General features: G+C 56.4%; 2 protein-coding genes across 2 annotated transcripts; both read left to right on the top strand.

Annotated features, from left to right (window-relative positions):
• Positions 1-7798: 7798 nt before the first annotated feature.
• Positions 7799-10458, top strand: LOC132340527 (uncharacterized). The gene is made up of 4 exons (XM_059871580.1): positions 7799-8168; positions 8477-9454; positions 9942-10248; positions 10321-10458. The coding sequence occupies exons 1-3, from the start codon at positions 8154-8156 to the stop codon at positions 10221-10223; spliced, it is 1275 nt and encodes a 424-aa protein (XP_059727563.1). The 5' UTR covers positions 7799-8153; the 3' UTR covers positions 10224-10248; positions 10321-10458.
• Positions 10353-14925, top strand: LOC132340585 (uncharacterized). Its single transcript, XM_059871658.1, has 4 exons — positions 10353-10489; positions 10840-10951; positions 11369-12375; positions 12694-14925. Exons 1-3 carry the CDS (start codon positions 10479-10481, stop codon positions 11969-11971), a joined length of 726 nt encoding a protein of 241 aa, XP_059727641.1. The 5' UTR covers positions 10353-10478; the 3' UTR covers positions 11972-12375; positions 12694-14925.
• The last annotated feature ends 2395 nt before the right edge of the window (positions 14926-17320 follow it).

The raw sequence follows: 17320 nt of genomic DNA, 5'->3' as shown, positions 1-17320 counted from the left end.
GTTGCCTTGTTCTGGAGGGAATGGTAGAACTGAGGAGTTCAGAATCTGAACCAGCTGGGGGCAAGTGTTGTGGTTCCACTTTGATCTGGGCTGCTGCTAACCTGCATTTTTCACCTGCTTGCCATCTAAGGCCTCTCCTTTCTCACAGGTGTCTCCTTCTCCTTTAGACTGTGCAGATTCCAGGGGCTGGGCAGCCTGGCAGGAATGTCTCTCCATCTGATTCTGTCCTCACTGACAAGTGACCTGGAAACAAAACTCCATCCAGGCTTTTCCATGGGGGAATTGAGCACTGCTCATTCATCTCCATGCCATTGTTTTCCTCTTCCAGCTTCCTTGTTGATGGAGAGCTGTGGCTGGTGATGGAATACATGGATGGAGGAACTTTGCAGGACGTTGTCAGACAGACACGCATGGCTGAAGGAGAGATGGCAGCTGTCAGTCGGGAGGTGAGGGATCCTGCTTGTCACTCCCATGGCTGGGACACGATGGTCCTTCCAAACAGGCATGAGAACAGGAGTGGCTCCATGCTCAGGGCTTTGTTTCTGTGCTGTTTTCATGAGCTGGAGAAGAAAGAGCCTCTGCCGTGAACGGCCTGCCAGCATCACTGCACTTCTACTCTGTTCTTGCTCTCTCTCCTGCTGTTGTGGTACTCTCTGTCCTTTTTTGATTTGATTTGCTGTTCTCAGCTTTGCCTTGCACCGTTTGCCTGGAGCTTGTGTGCACTGCACTCCTGGCCTGTCCCAGCAAAGCTGCTGCTGGCAGAATTCTGAACTGTCCTTTCTGGTGTGATATATTCCGGCCATTGGTTTTTACCCTGGTGTTTCTTGTTCTCTCTCAGTGTCTGCAGGGCCTGGATTTCCTCCATTCCAACCGGGTGATGCACAGGGATCTGAAGAGCTCCAACATCCTCCTGGGAATGGATGGCTCTGTCAGGCTGGGTGGGTGTTCCTGGCCAGGCACGGCGCTCCCGGGCTGCGGCTGTGGGGCTGCTTCCCAGTGAGGCCAGAGCCCCACAGGGGCTGCTGGGGGCACTGCCCGGGCCCTGCTGCCAGCTGAGAGCGGCTGCCCCTGCAGAGAGCTCAGGAGAGGAGCAGGGTGCCAGCAGTGCCTTTGCTCTGGCTATGGCCCTTCCAGAGGGGCAGCAGTGGGAATCTAAAGCTCCAAGGGAATCAGTAAAAGCCACTGCATGAAAGCTGAGGGTTTCTGTAAGGGTCCAGTTCCATCTTTCCTTGGCTACAGCCCTGAGGACTTTTCCAGCTGACTTCACTACTGCATCCTCAGATGGAGAGTGGGGAATCTTTGTGCTTGGTTTCCTCATTCCAGCTGCCTTTGACAGGGTTTGTTTCTGTCCTCAGCTGATTTTGGCCTCTGTGCTCAGCTCAGCCCTGAGCAGGACCGGCGCAGCTCCATGGTGGGCACTGCTCACTGGATGGCCCCAGAAGTTGTGACCAGATCTCCTTATGGCCCCAAGGTGGACATCTGGGCCTTTGGCATTGTGACCATCGAGATGGTGGAAGGAGAACCTCCTTACTTCAGGGAAACGGGGGCCATGGTAAGAGGCAAATTCTCCAGTGGTTGCAGAGGCCTGTGAGCACAGGGGGGCTCTGCCCTGGGAGCAGCAGCTGGAGGTTTCTGCACATGGGAAGGGAATTCCCAGAGGACTCCAGCCTCAACACAGACGAATATTCTGCAGACTCCAGCAACAATTTGCTTTGGGATTTACGTTGTTGCAGCTCTTCTGGCTGTGAGGATGACCTGAAAATGTGAAGCAAGTGCATCAGCTCTAATGTTACCCTGCAAGAAAACACCAAACCAACCCCACATCCCACCCCCAAACCCAACAAGATTTCTGCAGGAGCTTCTAGAAGACATTTTGCAAGATGATCTCCCCCCTGATTCCTCTCACTGTGAAAGTTGTTGAAAACCTGAGGATGATTGTTTAACATCCCCATAGTCTAACAAATTTCATTCCTAGTCCAAGCTACTTTCTCTGTGTCACCAAAGCTGAGCTTTCAGCATCACAAACCTCCTGTTTTTGGCCTGGCAGTTTCTGGGATGGGGCATCAGGAATGCATTCATTTGAGTGTCAGTGGCACTGCAGAGATGCACTTGATGTAAGAATCCTGTGAAATAACCCAGGCAGACCACACTGACTCTGGAAAATGGCCTGTACAGCTGGTGTCCACATTTGGAGAAGCAAAATGTGCTATTTCTGATGGAGGTTCCTACTAACAGAGTCAGCCAATGAAACTGGCTCTCAGGGCGAGATCATTTGGATGTTGAAGAGGTTGTGGCAGCCCCAGGGTTTGGGTTTTTTGGTTGGCACAGAAAAATGAGCTGTGAGCAGCATCTCTGGCAGGGAGGAAAGTGCCCCTGGAGCTGGGGCTGAGGACCCGGGGTGGATGTGAGCCCGTGTGGGTGTGAAGGAAGCTGGCAGAGCGCTGAGTTTGCTTTCCCTGCAGGCTCGCGCTCTGATCCGGCAGAACGGGACCCCGCAGCTGCAGGAGCCCCGGCGCCTGTTGGCTCTGCTGCGGGACTTCCTCGAGTGCAGCCTGGAGCCAGACGAGGAGCGGCGCTGGGCTGCCCAGGAGCTGCTGCAGGTGAATGCCAAGGGCTGCAGGGCAAGCAGCAGCGCGAGGGAGGGGTTTTCTTGTGGGGCCCCCTCCGACAGTCTCCAGCCTCGCTGCTTTCCACACGCAGAGCGAGCAGAATCCTCGCCTGCTTTGGCTTGGCAGGCTCCTTTCGAGGCCAGCTGGGCCTGGTGCCCCACAGCGAGCAGGGACATCTTCAAGGAGGTCAAGGGGGCTCTGAGCCCTGCCGACCTGAGCTTGGAGGTTTCCAGGGAGGAGGCACCTCCCACACCTCTGGGCACCTTCTGTCAGTGTTCCCCCACTCTCCTGGGTAAAAAATTCTCCCTTAGATCTAATCTGAGCCTGCTTCCCTCTCTTGAGTTTCAAAGCATTTCCCTTTCTCCTGTTGCAACAGGGCCTGTGAGGAACTTGACTCAGGGAAGTAACAGTTCATTTCTTTCTTTTTTATCCTTTGGGCAGCACCCATTTTTGTCATCAGCCAAGCCTCTCTCCAGCCTGACCCCTCTGATCACTGCAGCGAAGCAACTGAGAGAGCAGCAGAGGAGATGAAGCACTTGAGGACAGCCTTTAGTTACAATAGTTAGGACAACTAGTTAGTTATGGTAGTTAGCACTGGTAGATATTTATGGTAGTTAGCATTGCTAGTTGGTTATGGTAGTTAGGACAGCCTGTTTGTTATGGCAGTTTTTGGAATAAAAACTCTCTCAAACCTCGACTCCCTTGACGTGTCCCTTCCTTCTCCCGCTGTGCCTCAGCTGCCCGGAGCCATGTGAGGGGAGAGCAGGCCCAGCCCGGCCCAGAGCTGAGCCCCAGCAGAGCCCTGGCAGAGCCCAGAGCAGCCTCGGCACCTGCAGAGTCAGCCTGGAAGGAGGCGCTTGGAGCCTTCGGGGCTGCACCCGGCTCTGGGTTACAAACTGTGTGTGCTGGAAAATGCCAGCAGCTCTGCAGGAGGGCAGAAGGGGCCCGGGGAAGGCCCAAGTGCTCCGTGCAAGGGAAAAACCTGCCCAGGCTTTGGTGTAAATAACTAGGCAGTGTTAGCTTTTGCTTCATGTATTGAGTTTTTAAATTATTTTTATCACAAAGAGTTCCATATAGTACAGCTTGTAATCACCTATCACTGCTTTTGCTATAGTATCATTTTTTGAGCTTCTTGTGGCCAATGCCCTGGCCCCTGTGCAGCTCGTATCCTCAGAACATCATTTATGGATGATATTTTAGTTTGTGGACAGTGTGAAAAACAGACATTATAGTTTTGACTTTTGCAAAATATTAAAGTGGATGCCATGTGTTGTGCATTTGTAATGTTAACTTTTGCAGAAGTAGCTGTAGTTGTGAAATAATAACTAATGCTTTTATTTTTGTATCTAACTGACAATAGTGAGAATGACTCAGAGATATTTGTGAAATAGCTTATGTTGGTTTTAAGGACTTGTGGAAATAGCTAAAACCGTCTGCATGGTCAGATAACATTTAAGGAAGGGATGTGATGAGGACCCCTGCCACTGACCCTTCCACTGTCAGTAACTGTCACCTGCTGCAACCACAGAACAGGGGGCCCTTGTGAGGGAGTGACACACAACCCTCAAAACAACAACCCACGATTCCTGCACATACTCTAAAAAGGCAGGTTGGGGGTCAAACCAACCTAAAGAATTCCTGGAACATGTAAAGGAGTTCAAAGAAATGTTTGAATGTGTATATTTTGAACAATACAATGGAAAAACTAGACGAGAAGAGTTGCTGTGGTTAACCATTGTGCCTCTGGCCATGGCCAAGCACCCAGCGCTGTTACTGATTTGTCTCTAATTATCCCTTATTAAACTTTTAAAAATTCTAAAGAGTGAGGTTCCTCTCTCAGAAAACCCAAGGCGCTCACCCCTTGTTGTTCTCCCAAGCCAGGATTTGTCAATCCTAAACTTTGTCTGTGTGGAAGAGAAGGAGGCTGTGAAGAGAAGGAAGATGCACTGGTGTGGAGGCCCAGGGGCTTAACTCTCACTTATCTGCTTCCTTGCTGCACCTGTTGTTGTGCACATGTGCAATGTGTTATGCAGATTGCTTTACCAAAGGGTGTTTTCTTAATTAGCCATTATCTTAATTGGTGATGGAGTTTGGATTGGTTGACCAATTGGATATGTCTGTATTGGACTGTCTGTGAGGGGGTGAGTTTATTAATTAGTACAGAACAATACAGTATGGTAGGATAAGGTGATTGATCAGCCCCCTGCAATCATGGAGTCAATGCTAATTAATGCCACGACAGCCCTTGGCCCCCATCACTCAGAGCCTGAGCTGCTTGAGGTTTGTTCTGCTGGCAGCTGGGGACTGATGATTTTTCTTTCAGCACTGGACAGTCCTTGTTCCAGTGCCCCCATTTCTTACAGGGTGCACTCTGCTCCTTCTCCGCAGGGGAAGCTTTCTTGGGTGACTTTTCCTGAGCTGCCTTCTTGCTGGGTTGGGATGAACTCTTTCCCTTGGGCCCCTGTCTCAAAACACCTTCCAGGCACCCTCCAGCAGTTTATCCATGTCTTGAACTCCCTTTATCTTTTCTTCTTTTATCATTTGAAGCCTGACCCACACAAAACAAAAGCAGATGTGCTTCACCCTCAGCTGATTCAGGATCTACATCAGTATATTTGATGGCAGTTTCTCTTGTTTCCTGTTTAAAAAATCAGTGGGTGATTCATCATCATTTTGCCTCACTTGGTGAAGCTCTGACCAATTTCCAGCTTTAGAGACCCCATGTTTTAACCCACATACCACGAGGCTTTGATATCAGTTTAATTTTGCCATCTGCTCGGGTGTATTTCCATCCCACCCAGGGTTTCCAAGGGGAAATCTCTCAGTGACAGCGCCTTGAAGCAGCTCCCTGGCTGTGCTCCCCTCAAGGAATGTTGGGATGGCTTTATTGACCACTCATTCCTCAGTGGGCTCAAGGGATGTGTCTGACACAGGGCTCAGATCAGACCGGTCTGATTTATATAGATGGTAATAATAAGATAATTATTAGTTTTTTTATTTATAGGCTGTACGGTGCACACATGAACGGACAGATTATATTGCACCAACCAGCAGCCACAAGGAATCACTGATAATCAATATCAGTATCAAACACCATATCAGATTGTGGGTGATCAGTAACAATGTGTCAAAGGCAATACAAAAGTGCAAAAGGCAATACAAATGTGCAGAAACCAATGCAGAATTGCAGAAGCCAATTATAAAATTGCAATTTATGACCCAGCTCTGCTGCAGGCACAGTGGAAAGCTGGAAGCTGCTGAGGGGACTCATTCACCCCTGTCCCCTGTCCCTGAGTGTCCCTGAGTGTCCCCAGAGTGTCCCCAGTGATGTCACCCCAGGAATGTTCATCAGAAGTTGGGTCAATTTCAATGAAAATTCCCAAAAAATTCCCCAGACTTGTCTCAAATACTGCACAGGGAGGGGACAGGTGACAGCAGCGATGTCCCCGATGATGTCACTGCCGCGATGATGTCGCAGTGGTGACGTCACTGTCCTGAAGCAGCCTTGGGATGTCCTCAATGGCTCTTTGGCATTGCTCGCCCACCACGTGGCTGCCGGGGCCACTGGGGCCACCGTGGCCACCATAGGGACTCAAGAGGAGGCTGTGGATGTCCCCAGGTGGGCGCTGGCCTCCCACAGCTGCTCAACCTTGGCCACTTTGGCCACCAAGGCCTCGGGGACATTGGGGGACGCCTCCCCTGTCCCCTCCAGGGCCACCGTGATGTCCCTGAGCTGGCACTCCGTGTAACTGATAAACTCAATGGCTCTGTCACACGCATCCACCAAGCGCTGCAGCGGCCCCAGGGCCACCTCTGCCCAGTGTCTCCTCCTGATGGCCGCCCTCGCCCGCCTGGTGGCCACCACGGCCTCTCCCATGGCCTCATTGGTGGCCACTGACACCTGGGCATCGCGTGTGGGCCTCGCCGAGGCCTCCTCATCCCTGTCCAGGGCCACTGGCAGCTGCTGGGCTGTGGCCACCAGGTTGTCCCCAGCTGTCCCCATGCTGGTGGCCTCGTCCTGCAGGTCCCCGGCCCGGGCAATGCCCACAGCAGTGGCCGTGTCCTTGCAGGTGTCACGGAGCCCATTGGCCTCCTCAACCAGATGGTCCCATCTCTCCTCGAGCATGGCCACCAACTCCTGCCAGGTGCTGGCTGTGGCTCTCACATCGGCCCAGGTGGCCCCTGGGGTGGCCCTGAGGGTGGCCAGGGCCGGGTCGAGGTAGCACACATCACGGTGGCCAAGGGAGGTGACACCGGGGTGGTTCAGGGCATCCCAGAGGTGCCAGGCGAAGCTCCTCAGGTCCGTGGGCAGGGACTCTGGGGACACGCGCTGCTACTCGTCCCTCTGTGGCCCGGCCATGGTGGCTGCCAGCTCGCCCAGGGTGGCCACCACGTCCAGCAGAGCATCCAGCAGCTGGGAAGGGGAGGGCTGGGGAGGGGGCAGGGGAGGTGTCAGGGACCTGGTGGCATTTGTGGCCTCCTGTGGTGGCCCCTGTGCCCTCCCAGGGTCCCCTTTGTCCCCTCCCTGGAGGATTCTGCGGTCTCCTCTGTCCCTTTGTCACCCCCTCATCCCCCCTGCCACCCCCTGCCTCCTGCTGTTGTCCCCCCTCCCCCATCCATCCTCAGTCCCCTCCAGCCCTCTGTCACCTCCCTCTTTCCTGCCACACCCTCCTGTCCCCTCTGTCACCCCCGTGTCCTCCCACGCCAGGACTGTCGCACCTCGTGGGGCTCCATGGCTGGTGGGGACACTCTGGGAACACTCTGGGGACAGTCTGGGGACATTCTGGGGATACTCCGGGGACACCTTGGGGACACTCTGAGGACACACTGGAAATACTCCAGGGGACAAACACACCCAGGTGACAGTTGGGGACATGCAGGAACGTGGCACAGCCGGATGGAGCAAGCAGGAAGAGGTGACATCACTGCCTCCCCCTGACTGCCCCCCCGACCTGTGGGGCCAGGACAGGGTCACCAATGTCCCCTCAATGTCCCCAACGGGACCCCAATGTCCCTTGAGTGTCTCCACATGGCCCCAGTGTTGCCCCAATGTCCCCAACAAGGCCCAAGTGTCCCCCTGATGTCTGGTTGGGACACACGGGGGTCCAGTTGGGGACCTTGGGGACACCCCCATGTCCTTCCCATGGGGACACCGGGGCTGTCCTGACATCCCCTTTCCCATTTTGGATCACCATGATGTCCCTGATGTCCCCACAGTGTCCCCAACAGGACCCTGGTGTGTCCCCAGTGCCCCCAACAGGACATCAGGGGACACTTGGGGCTTGTTGGGGACCCTGAGGGGACATTGGGGTCTTGCTGGGGACCCTTAGGGCACATGGGGGTCCCGTTGGGGATATCAGGGGGGCATCGGGGCCCCGTCTTTGCCCTACTGGCAGGGGGGGGAAGTGACATCGCGTCTTCCTGTTTCTCCTATCTGGCCGCGTCAGCTTCCTGTGTGTCCCCAGCTGCCACCCGGGTGTGTTTGTCACCCGGAGTGGCCCCAGAGTGTCCCTGGAGTGTCCTCAAGGCATCCCTGGAGCGGCCATGGAGCCCCTCGAGGTGCGACAATCCAGGAGTGGTGGGGGGGGAGGGGACAGAGGGGACATGGGGGGTGGCGGGAGGGGACAGGGGGTCGCAAAGGGGACAAGAGGGCATAGTAGGAATGGGGGACAGTGACAGAGAGGTGAAGGGGGGGACAACAGGAGGTGGCAGGGGGTGGCAGAGGGGTCAGGGGGGTGGCAGAGGGACAGAGGGGACAGCAGAGCCCTCCAGGGAGGGGACAAAGGGGACCCCTCGGGGGCAGGGGGCCATCGCAGGAGGCCACAAGTGCCACCAGGTCCCTGACACCTCCCCTGTCCTCTCCCCAGCTGTCCCCAGCCCTGCTGCAGCCACAGGTCACCGTGGTGGCCATCCTGGGCGAGCTGCTGGCCACCCTGCCCAGCCTGGACGAGATGCTGTTCGTATCCCCAAAGCGCCAGTACTCGGACCTGGAGAAATTCACCAGGGAGCTCCGGAACAGCCTGTACTGCACTGATGACCCCTGGTGGCGCCGCAATGTCACCTCCAAAGATGATGATCCTGTCACCTCCCTGAGCCAGGCCCTGGCCGCCTACAAGAGCACCCCATGGACCACCTGGGACCATGTGACACAGGCAGCCAGCAAGTGGCACAGGTCGGTGGCTGTGCTATTGGACAGGTGGGCTGACCTGCCCTCGGCAGCCACCTGGCACCACAACACCTGCAGGAAGGTGGCCACTGAGATGGCTGACATGGCGGCCACCGCCACTGCCCGGGCCAGGGAGCTGCAGGATGAGGCTGCCCGTGATGGGACAGCTCAGGAAAACATGGTACAGCTGGTTCTGGCCCTGGGAGGGGAGGAGGGGGCTGAGGTGGTGGCCGGGCGTGAAGCCCAGGTGAGGAGAGATGCCAGGGTGGCTGCCAGCGAGGCAAGAAGGGCCAGCACAGTGAGACAGTGGGTGGAGGAGGCCCTGGGGCTGCTGGAGCGCTTGGTGGCCGCGTGTGACGAAGCTGCCGCGTTCCCCCGGGAGCTGCAGCGCAGGGTTGGGGACATCGAGGCCACCCTGGAGGGGGCAAATGAGGCATCCCCCAATGTCCCCGAGGCCTTGGTGGCCAAGGTGGCTGTGGCTGAGCGGCTGTGGGAGGCCAACGCCCGCCTGGCCAAGGATCACCTGGTGGGGACACTTGATGACATCATCAACTTGTATATCAATGGTGGTCCTGACAGCCCCAGTGGGGTGGCCGAGCGGTGCCAAAGAGCCATCGAGGACATCCCAAGGCTCCTTCGACCCCTGAAGCATCCCCAAGGTGTCCCCAGGGTGTCCCCAGTGAGTATGGAGCTCCAAGAGGTGCGACAGGGGGGAGAGGGGGAGAGAGGGAGACAGAGGGGACACTGGGGCCAGGGGGCAATGGGGGATGGGGAGGACACGGGGGCTGGTGGGAGGGCACAAGGGGTCACAAAGGGGACAGGATGGAATGGCAGGAAGGGGGGAGGTGACAGAAGGGTGGAGGGGAAAGGGGGTGAGGGGGCAATGGCTGATGAGGGGACACAGGGGGAGGAGACATGGGAGCTGGTGAGGGATGGCAGAGGAGACAGCGGGGGGTGGCAGGGGCTACAGGTGTGGTGGCAGAGGGGACAGCAGAGAGGCAGGAGGCGGGAGGGGTTGCGGGGGGAGGTGCAGGGGGTGGCAGAAGAAACATGAGGCTGACACAGGGATGGAGGGAACAAGGGGGACCCCTCAGGGGCACAGGGGGCCACTGCAGGAGGCCACAAGTGCTCTGAGGTCCCTGACACTTTCCCTGTCCCCTCCCCAGCTGTTCCCAGCCCTGCTGCAGCCACAGGTCACCGTGGTGGCCACCCTGGGCGAGCTGCTGGCCGCCCTGCCCAGGCAGGACGAGGAGATGCTGCCTGTGTCCACATTGCGTCTGTACTGGGACCTGGAGGAATTCACCAGGGCCCTCTGGGACACCCGGGACTGCACTGATGACCCCTGGTGGCACTGCAATGTCACCTCTGATGATGATGACCCTGTCACCTCCCTGAGCCAGGCCCTGGCCACCTACAAGAGTGCCCCATGGACCCCCGGAACCACATGACAATGGTGGCCAGCAAGTGGCAGGGGTCGGTGTCTGAGCTCGTGAAAAGCTGGGCCAAGCTGGCCAGGGCAGCCACCGAGCTCTGCAACACCTGCAGGGAGGTGGTCACTGAGGCAGCCACTGAGGCGATCACCGCCACCACCCGGGCCAGGGAGCTGCAGGACGAGGCTGCCCGTTATTGGATAGATCAGGAAATCATGATGGAGCTGGGTCTGGCCATGGACTGGATTGAGTGGGCTGTGATGGACACCAAGCATGAGGCACAGGTGAGGAGAGATGCCAGGGAGGCTGCCAGCCGGGCAACAAGGGCCACCATGGTAGTGAGACAGCGGGTGGAGACGGCCCTGGGGCTGCTGGAGCGCTTGGTGGCCGCGTGTGCCGAAGCCACTGCGCTCCCCCGGGAGCTGCAGCTCAGGATTGGAGACATTGGGGCCGCCCTGGAGGGGACAAATGAGGCATCCCCCAATGTCCCTGAGGACTTGGTGGCCAAGGTGGCCGAGGCCGAGTGGCTGTGGGAGGCCAACGCCCACCTGGCCAAGGATCACCTGGTGGGGACACTTCAAGACATCATCGACTGCTACTTCGGCTGTGTTCCCAAACACCCCCATTGCCACAGGGTGGCTGAGTGGTGCCAAAGAGCCATCGAGGACATCCCAAGGCTCCTTCGACCCCCAGAGCGTCCCCAGAGTGTCCCCAAGGTGTCCCCAGTGAGCATGGAACTCCAAGAGGTGCGATGGGGGGGACAGAGGGGACACATGGCAGGAAGAGGGGGAACGGGGGGTGAGGGGGCAGTGAAGGATGGAGGGGACACAGAGTGATGGGAGGGGACAAGGGGTTGCAAAGGGGACAGGAGGGAGTGGCAGGAAGGGGGGAGGTGACAGGGGAGGGGACATGGTGGGTAGGGGGCAGTTGGGGATGGGGGGACCCAGAGGGATGGGGACACAGGGGGTGGCAGGGGGTGGCAGAAAGGACAGCAGAGAGGCAGAGGGCAGGCGGGGCTATGTGAGGAGGGGCAGGGGGTGGCAGAGGGAACAAGAGGTTGACAAAGGGAAAGAGGGGACAAAGGGGACCCCTCGGGCAGGGGGCCACCGCAGGAGGCCGTAAGTGCCACCAGGTCCCTGACACCTCCCCTGTTCCCTCCCCAGCTGTCCCTGGCCCTGCTGCAGCCACAGGTCACCGTGGTGGCCATCCTTGGCGAGCTGCTGGCCACCCTGCCTAGTCAGGACGAGATGATACTGTTACTTATGGCCCCAAGATGGCTGTACTGGGACTTGGTGGACTTCACCAAGGAGTTCCAGACCACCCAGTACTGCTTTGATGACACCTGGTGGCACAATGTCATCTCCGATGATGATGATCCTGTCACCTCCCTGAGCCAGGGCCTGGCCGCCTGCCAGAGCACCCCATGGACCACCCGGATGCGTGTGACAATGGTGGCCAGGAAGTGGCAGCGGTTGGTAGCTGTGCTTGTGGACAGGTGGGCCGAGCTGGCCAGGAAGGCCACCAAGCTCCGCAACACCTGCAGGAAGGTGGTCAGTGAGGCGGCCTACAGGGTGACCACCTTCACTGCCCAGGGAAGGGACCCGCAGGACAAGGCTGCCCGTGATGGGACAGCTCAAGAAAACATGGTGGAGCTGGGTCAGGCCCTGGGCGGGGAGGAGGGGGCCGAGGTGCTGGCCAGGCAGGAAGACCAGGTGAGGACAGATGCCATGGTGGCTGCCAGCAAGGCAACAATGCCACCAAGGTGAGACAGCGGCTGGAGGTGGCCCTGGGGCTGCTGGAGCACTTGGTGGCCGCGTGTGACGAAGCCACCACGTTCCCCCGGGAGCTGCAGCTCAGGGTTCGGGACATCGAGGCCACCCTGAAAGAGATAAATGAGGCATCCCCCAATGTCCCCGAGGCCTTGATGGCCAAGGTGGCCGTGGCCGAGCAGCTGTGGGAGGCCAATGCTCGCCTGATCAAGGATCACCTGGTGGGGACACTTGATGACATCATTGATTTCTTGTTCACTGATGATTCTGCCAACCCCAGTGCCCGTGAGGTGGCCGAGCGGTGCCAGAGAGCCATCGAGGACATCCCAAGGCTCCTTCAACCCCTGGAGCATCCCCAGAGCGTCCCCAAGGTGTCCCCAGTGAGCATGGAGCCCCAAGAGGTGCAATGCGGAGTGAAGCAGGGGGGGAGGAGGGGGACAGAGGGGACACTAGGGCAGAGGAGGCAGGGGGGGGATGAGGGAACACAGCGGGTTGGCAGGTGGTGGCAGGGGCTTAGAGTTTGGTGGGCGGTGGCAGAGGGGACAGCAGAGGGGCAGGGGGTGGGAGGGGCTACGAGGGGAGGGGCAGGGGGTGGCAGAGGGAACAAGAGGCTGACAAAGGGATGGAGGGGACAAAGGGGAACCCTCGGGGGCAAGGGGCTAGCCCAGGAGGCTGTAAGTGCCACCAGGTCCCTGACACCTCCCCTGTTCCCTCCCCAGCTGTCCCCGTCCCTGCTGAGGCCACAGGTCACCGTGGTGGCCATCGTGGGTGAGCTGCTGGCCACCCTGCCCTGGCGGGACGAGGAGATGCTGCCCAAATCCCAGCCCAGGTGAGGGAAGAGGCCAGGGTGGCTGCCAGCGAGGCAACCAGGGCCACCATGGTGAGACAGCAGGTGGAGGTGGCCCTGGGGCTGCTGGAGCGCTTGGTGGCCGCGTGTGACAAAGCCACCATGTTCCCCTGGGAGCTGCAGCGCCTGCTCAGGAACATCGAGGCCCCCCTGGAGGGGACAAATGAGGCGTCCCCCAATGTCCCCGAGGCCTTGGTGGGCAAGGTGGCCCTTGCCAAGCTTCTGTGGGAGGCCAACCTCCGTGTGGTTAAGAATCACCTGGTGGGGACAGTTGAATACATCATCAAGTTCTATTTCTTTGGTCATCGCACTGGCCCCAGTACCTGTGTTGTGGCTGAGTGGTGCCAAAGAGCCACCGAGGACATCACAAGGCTCCTTCGACCCCAGGAGCGTCCCCAAGGTGTCCACAAGGTGTCCCCAGTGACCATGGAGCTCCAAGAGGCGCGATGGGGCGGAGAGGGAGATGGGGGGATGCTGGAGGGGGCATGGGGGCTGGCACGAGGTGGCAGCAGGACAAGAGGCTGACAAAGGGACAGAGAGGACAAAGGGGACCCCTCAGGGTCATGGGGCCACTGCAGGATGCTGTAAGTGCCACCGGGTCCCTGACACCTCCCCTGTCTCCTCCCCGTATGTCCCCTCCACAGCTGCAGGCACTTGTGGCCGTGGTGGCCACCCTGGGAGAGCTGGTGGCTACCGTGACTGGGCCACACAGAGCCAAGTGCCTGCACAAGTCCCCAGACTCCCTGCAAGAGGACCTGAGGAGATTCACCCGGAGCCTTCATGCGATCCTGGACCACGGCAGTGTCACCTCCCTGAGCCACTGTGATGTCTCCTCCCTGGGCCAGGCCCTGGCCACCCTCAGAGCAACACCTGGGACCACCTGGGCTGATGTGAGAGCTGTGACCAGCGCCTGGCAGGAGTCGGTGGCCAGGCTCGTGAACAGCTGGGACTGGCTGGCCAGAGAGGCCACCGAGCTCCGTGACACCTGCAGGGAGGTGGCCACTGCTGAGGCCGCTGTTGCAGCCACCACCAAGGCCAGGGACTGGCAGGACACGGCCGCCTGCTTGGGGACAGCTCCGGAAAACATGGTGGCCATGGAACAGGAGCTGCCACTGGCCCTTGGCAGGGAGGAGGGGTCTTGGCAGTGACTTCGTTTGAGGCCCAGGTGGTGGTGGCCACAACAAGGTGCTGGCGGCCACCATGGCCATGGGAGGGGCTGTGGTGGCCAAGAGCCAGGCATTGATGGCCACCAGGAGGGGACAGGAGGTGGAGGCCCCCTGGGGCTGCTGGAGCACTTGGTGGCCACGTGTGACAAAGCCACCGCCTTCCCCTGGGAGCTGCAGCGCCTGCTCAGGGACATCGTAGACACCATGGAGGGGACAGAGGAGGAGTCCCCCGATGTCCCCGAGGCCTTGCCAGCCAAGGTGGCTGTGGCTGAGCGGCTGTGGGTGGCCAACACCCGCCTGGCCAAGGATCACCTGCTAGGGGCACTTGATGACATCAACAACATCTTCAATTGTGATCCCAGCAGCTCCAGTGCCCCTGTGGTGACTGAGAAGTGCCAAAAAGCCATCGAGGACATCCCAAAGCTGCTGCAGGGATGGTGATGTCACTGCCATGACATCATCACAGTAGTGACATCCTCAGGGGTATTGCTGCTGTCACCTGTGCCCTCCCCGTGCAGTATTTGAGACAAATTTGGGGAATTTTCTGGGATTTCTCATTGATACTGTCCAAAATCCTGATGGGAATTCCTGGGGTGACGTCACTGGGGACACTCAGGGACACTCAGGGACAGGGGACAGGGGTGAATGAGTCCCCTCAGCAGCTTCCAGCTTTCCACTGTGCCTGCAGCAGAGCCGAGTCATAAATTGCAATTTTATAAATGGCTTCTGCAATTCTGCATTGGTTTGTGCACTTTTGTATTGCCTTTTACACATTGCTATTGATCACCAGCAATTTGATATGGTATTTGATACTGCTATTATCAGTGATTCCTTGTAGCTGCTGGTTGGTGCAGTATAATCTATCAGTTCATGTGTGCACCGTACAGCCTATAAATAAATATTTAAATAAATAAATAAATAAATTATTATTCTCTATATACATCAGACTGGTCTGTTCTGAACTCTGTGTCAGACACATCCCTTGACCCCACTGAGGGACGAGTGGTCAATAAAGCCATCCCAACGTTCCTTGAGGGGAGCACAGCCAGGGAGCTGCTTCAAGGCACTGTCACTGAGAGATTTCCCCTTGGAAACCCGGGGTGGGATGGAAATACACCCGAGCAGATGGCAAAATTAAACTGATATCAAAGCCTCGTGGAATGGGGGTTAAAACATGGGGTCTCTAAAGCTGGAAATTGGTCAGAGCTTCACCAAGTGAGGCAAAATGATGATGAATCACCCCCTGATTTTTTAAACAGGAAACAAGAGAAACTGCCATCAAATATACTGATGTAGATCCTGAATCAGCTGAGGGTAAAGCACATCTCCTTTTGTTTTGTGTGGGTCAGGCTTCAAATGATAAAAGAAGAACAGATAAAGGGAGTTGAAGACATAGATAAACTGCTGGAGGGTGCCTGGAAGGTGTTTTGAGACAGGGGCCCAAGGGAAAGAGTTCATCCCAACCCAGCAAGAAGGCAGCTCAGGAAAAGTCACCCAAGAAAGCTTCCCCTGTGGAGAAGGAGCAGAGTGCACCCTGTAAGAAATGGGGGCACTGGAACAAGGACTGTCCAGTGCTGAAAGAAAAATCATCAGTCCCCAGCTGCCAGCAGAACAAACCTCAAGCAGCTCAGGCTCTGAGTGATGGGTGCCGAGGGCTGTCGTGGCATTAATTAGCATTGACTCCATGATTGCAGGAGGCTGATCAATCACCTTATCCTACCATACTGTATTGTTCTGTACTAATTAATAAACTCACCCCCTCACAGACAGTACAATACAGACATATCCAATTGGTCAACCAATCCAAACTCCATCACCAATTAAGATAATGGCTAATTAAGAAAACACCCTTTCGTAAACCAATCTGCATAACACATTGCACATGTGCACAACAACAGGTGCAGCAAGGAAGCAGATAAGTGAGAGTTAAGCCCCTGGGCCTCCACACCAGTGCATCTTCCTTCTCTTCACAGCCTCCTTTTCTTCCACACAGACAAAGTTTAGGATTGACAAATTCTGGCTTGGGAGAACAACAAGGGGTGAGCACCTTGGGTTGTGTGAGAAAAGAGCCTCACTCTTTAGAATTTTTAAAAGTTTAATAAGGGATAATTAGTGACAAATCAGTAACAGCACTGGGTGCTTGGCCATGGCCAGAGGCACAATGGTTAACCACAGCAACTCTTCTTGTCTAATTTTTCCATTGTATTGTTCAAAATATACACATTCAAACATTTCTTTGAACTCCTTTACATGTTCCAGGAATTCTTTAGGTTGGTTTGACCCCCAACCTGCCTTTTTAGAGTATGTGCAGGAATCGTGGGTTGTTGTTTTGAGGGTTGTGTGTCACCCCCTCACAAGGGCCCCCTGTTCTGTGGTTGCAGCAGGTGACAGTTACTGACAGTGGAAGGGTCAGTGGCAGGGACCCTCATCACATCCCTTCCTCAAGTGTTATCTGACCAGGCAGACAGTTTTAGCTATTTCCACAAGTCCTTTAAACCAACATAAGCTATTTCACAAATATCTCTGAGTCATTCTCACTATTGTCAGTTAGTTACAAAAATAAAAGCATTAGCTATTATTTCACAACTACAGCTACTTCTGCAAAAGTTAACATTACAATGCACAACACATGGCATCCACTTTAATAGTTTGCAAAAGCCAAAACTATAATGTCAGTTTTTCACACTCTCCACAAACTAAAATATCATCCATAAATGATGTTCTGAGGATACGAGCTGCACAGGGGCCAGGGCATTGGCCACAAGAACCTGACAAATTATACTATAGCAAAAGCAGTGAAAAGTGATTACAAACTGTACCATATCAAACTCGTTGTGATTAAGAATAATTTGCACAAGTCCATACATAATAGCAAAAGCCAACACTGCCTAGGTATTTACACCAAAGCCTGGGCAGGTTTTTCCCTTGCACGGAGCACTTGGGCCTTCCCCGGGCCCCTTCTGCCCTCCTGCAGAGCCGCTGGCATTTTCCAGCACACACAGTTTGTAACCCAGAGCCGGGTGCAGCCCCGAAGGCTCCAAGCGCCTCCTTCCAGGCTGACTCTGCAGGTGCCGAGGCTGCTCTGGGCTCTGCCAGGGCTCTGCTGGGGCTCAGCTCTGGGCCGGGCTGGGCCCGCTCTCCCCTCACATGGCTCCGGGCAGCTGAGGCACAGCGGGAGAAGGAAGGGACACGTCAAGGGAGTCGAGGTTTGAGAGAGTTTTTATTCCAAAAACTACCATAACCAACAAGAACCATAACAAACAGATTGTGCAAACTACCATAACCAACTAACAGTACTAACTACCATAACTATCAGAGCTAACTACCAAAACT

Source organism: Haemorhous mexicanus, chromosome 32 (genome assembly GCF_027477595.1).
Source record: "Haemorhous mexicanus isolate bHaeMex1 chromosome 32, bHaeMex1.pri, whole genome shotgun sequence".
Taxonomy (NCBI): domain Eukaryota; kingdom Metazoa; phylum Chordata; class Aves; order Passeriformes; family Fringillidae; genus Haemorhous; species Haemorhous mexicanus.
This window is presented reverse-complemented; position numbering and strand designations above follow the sequence as displayed.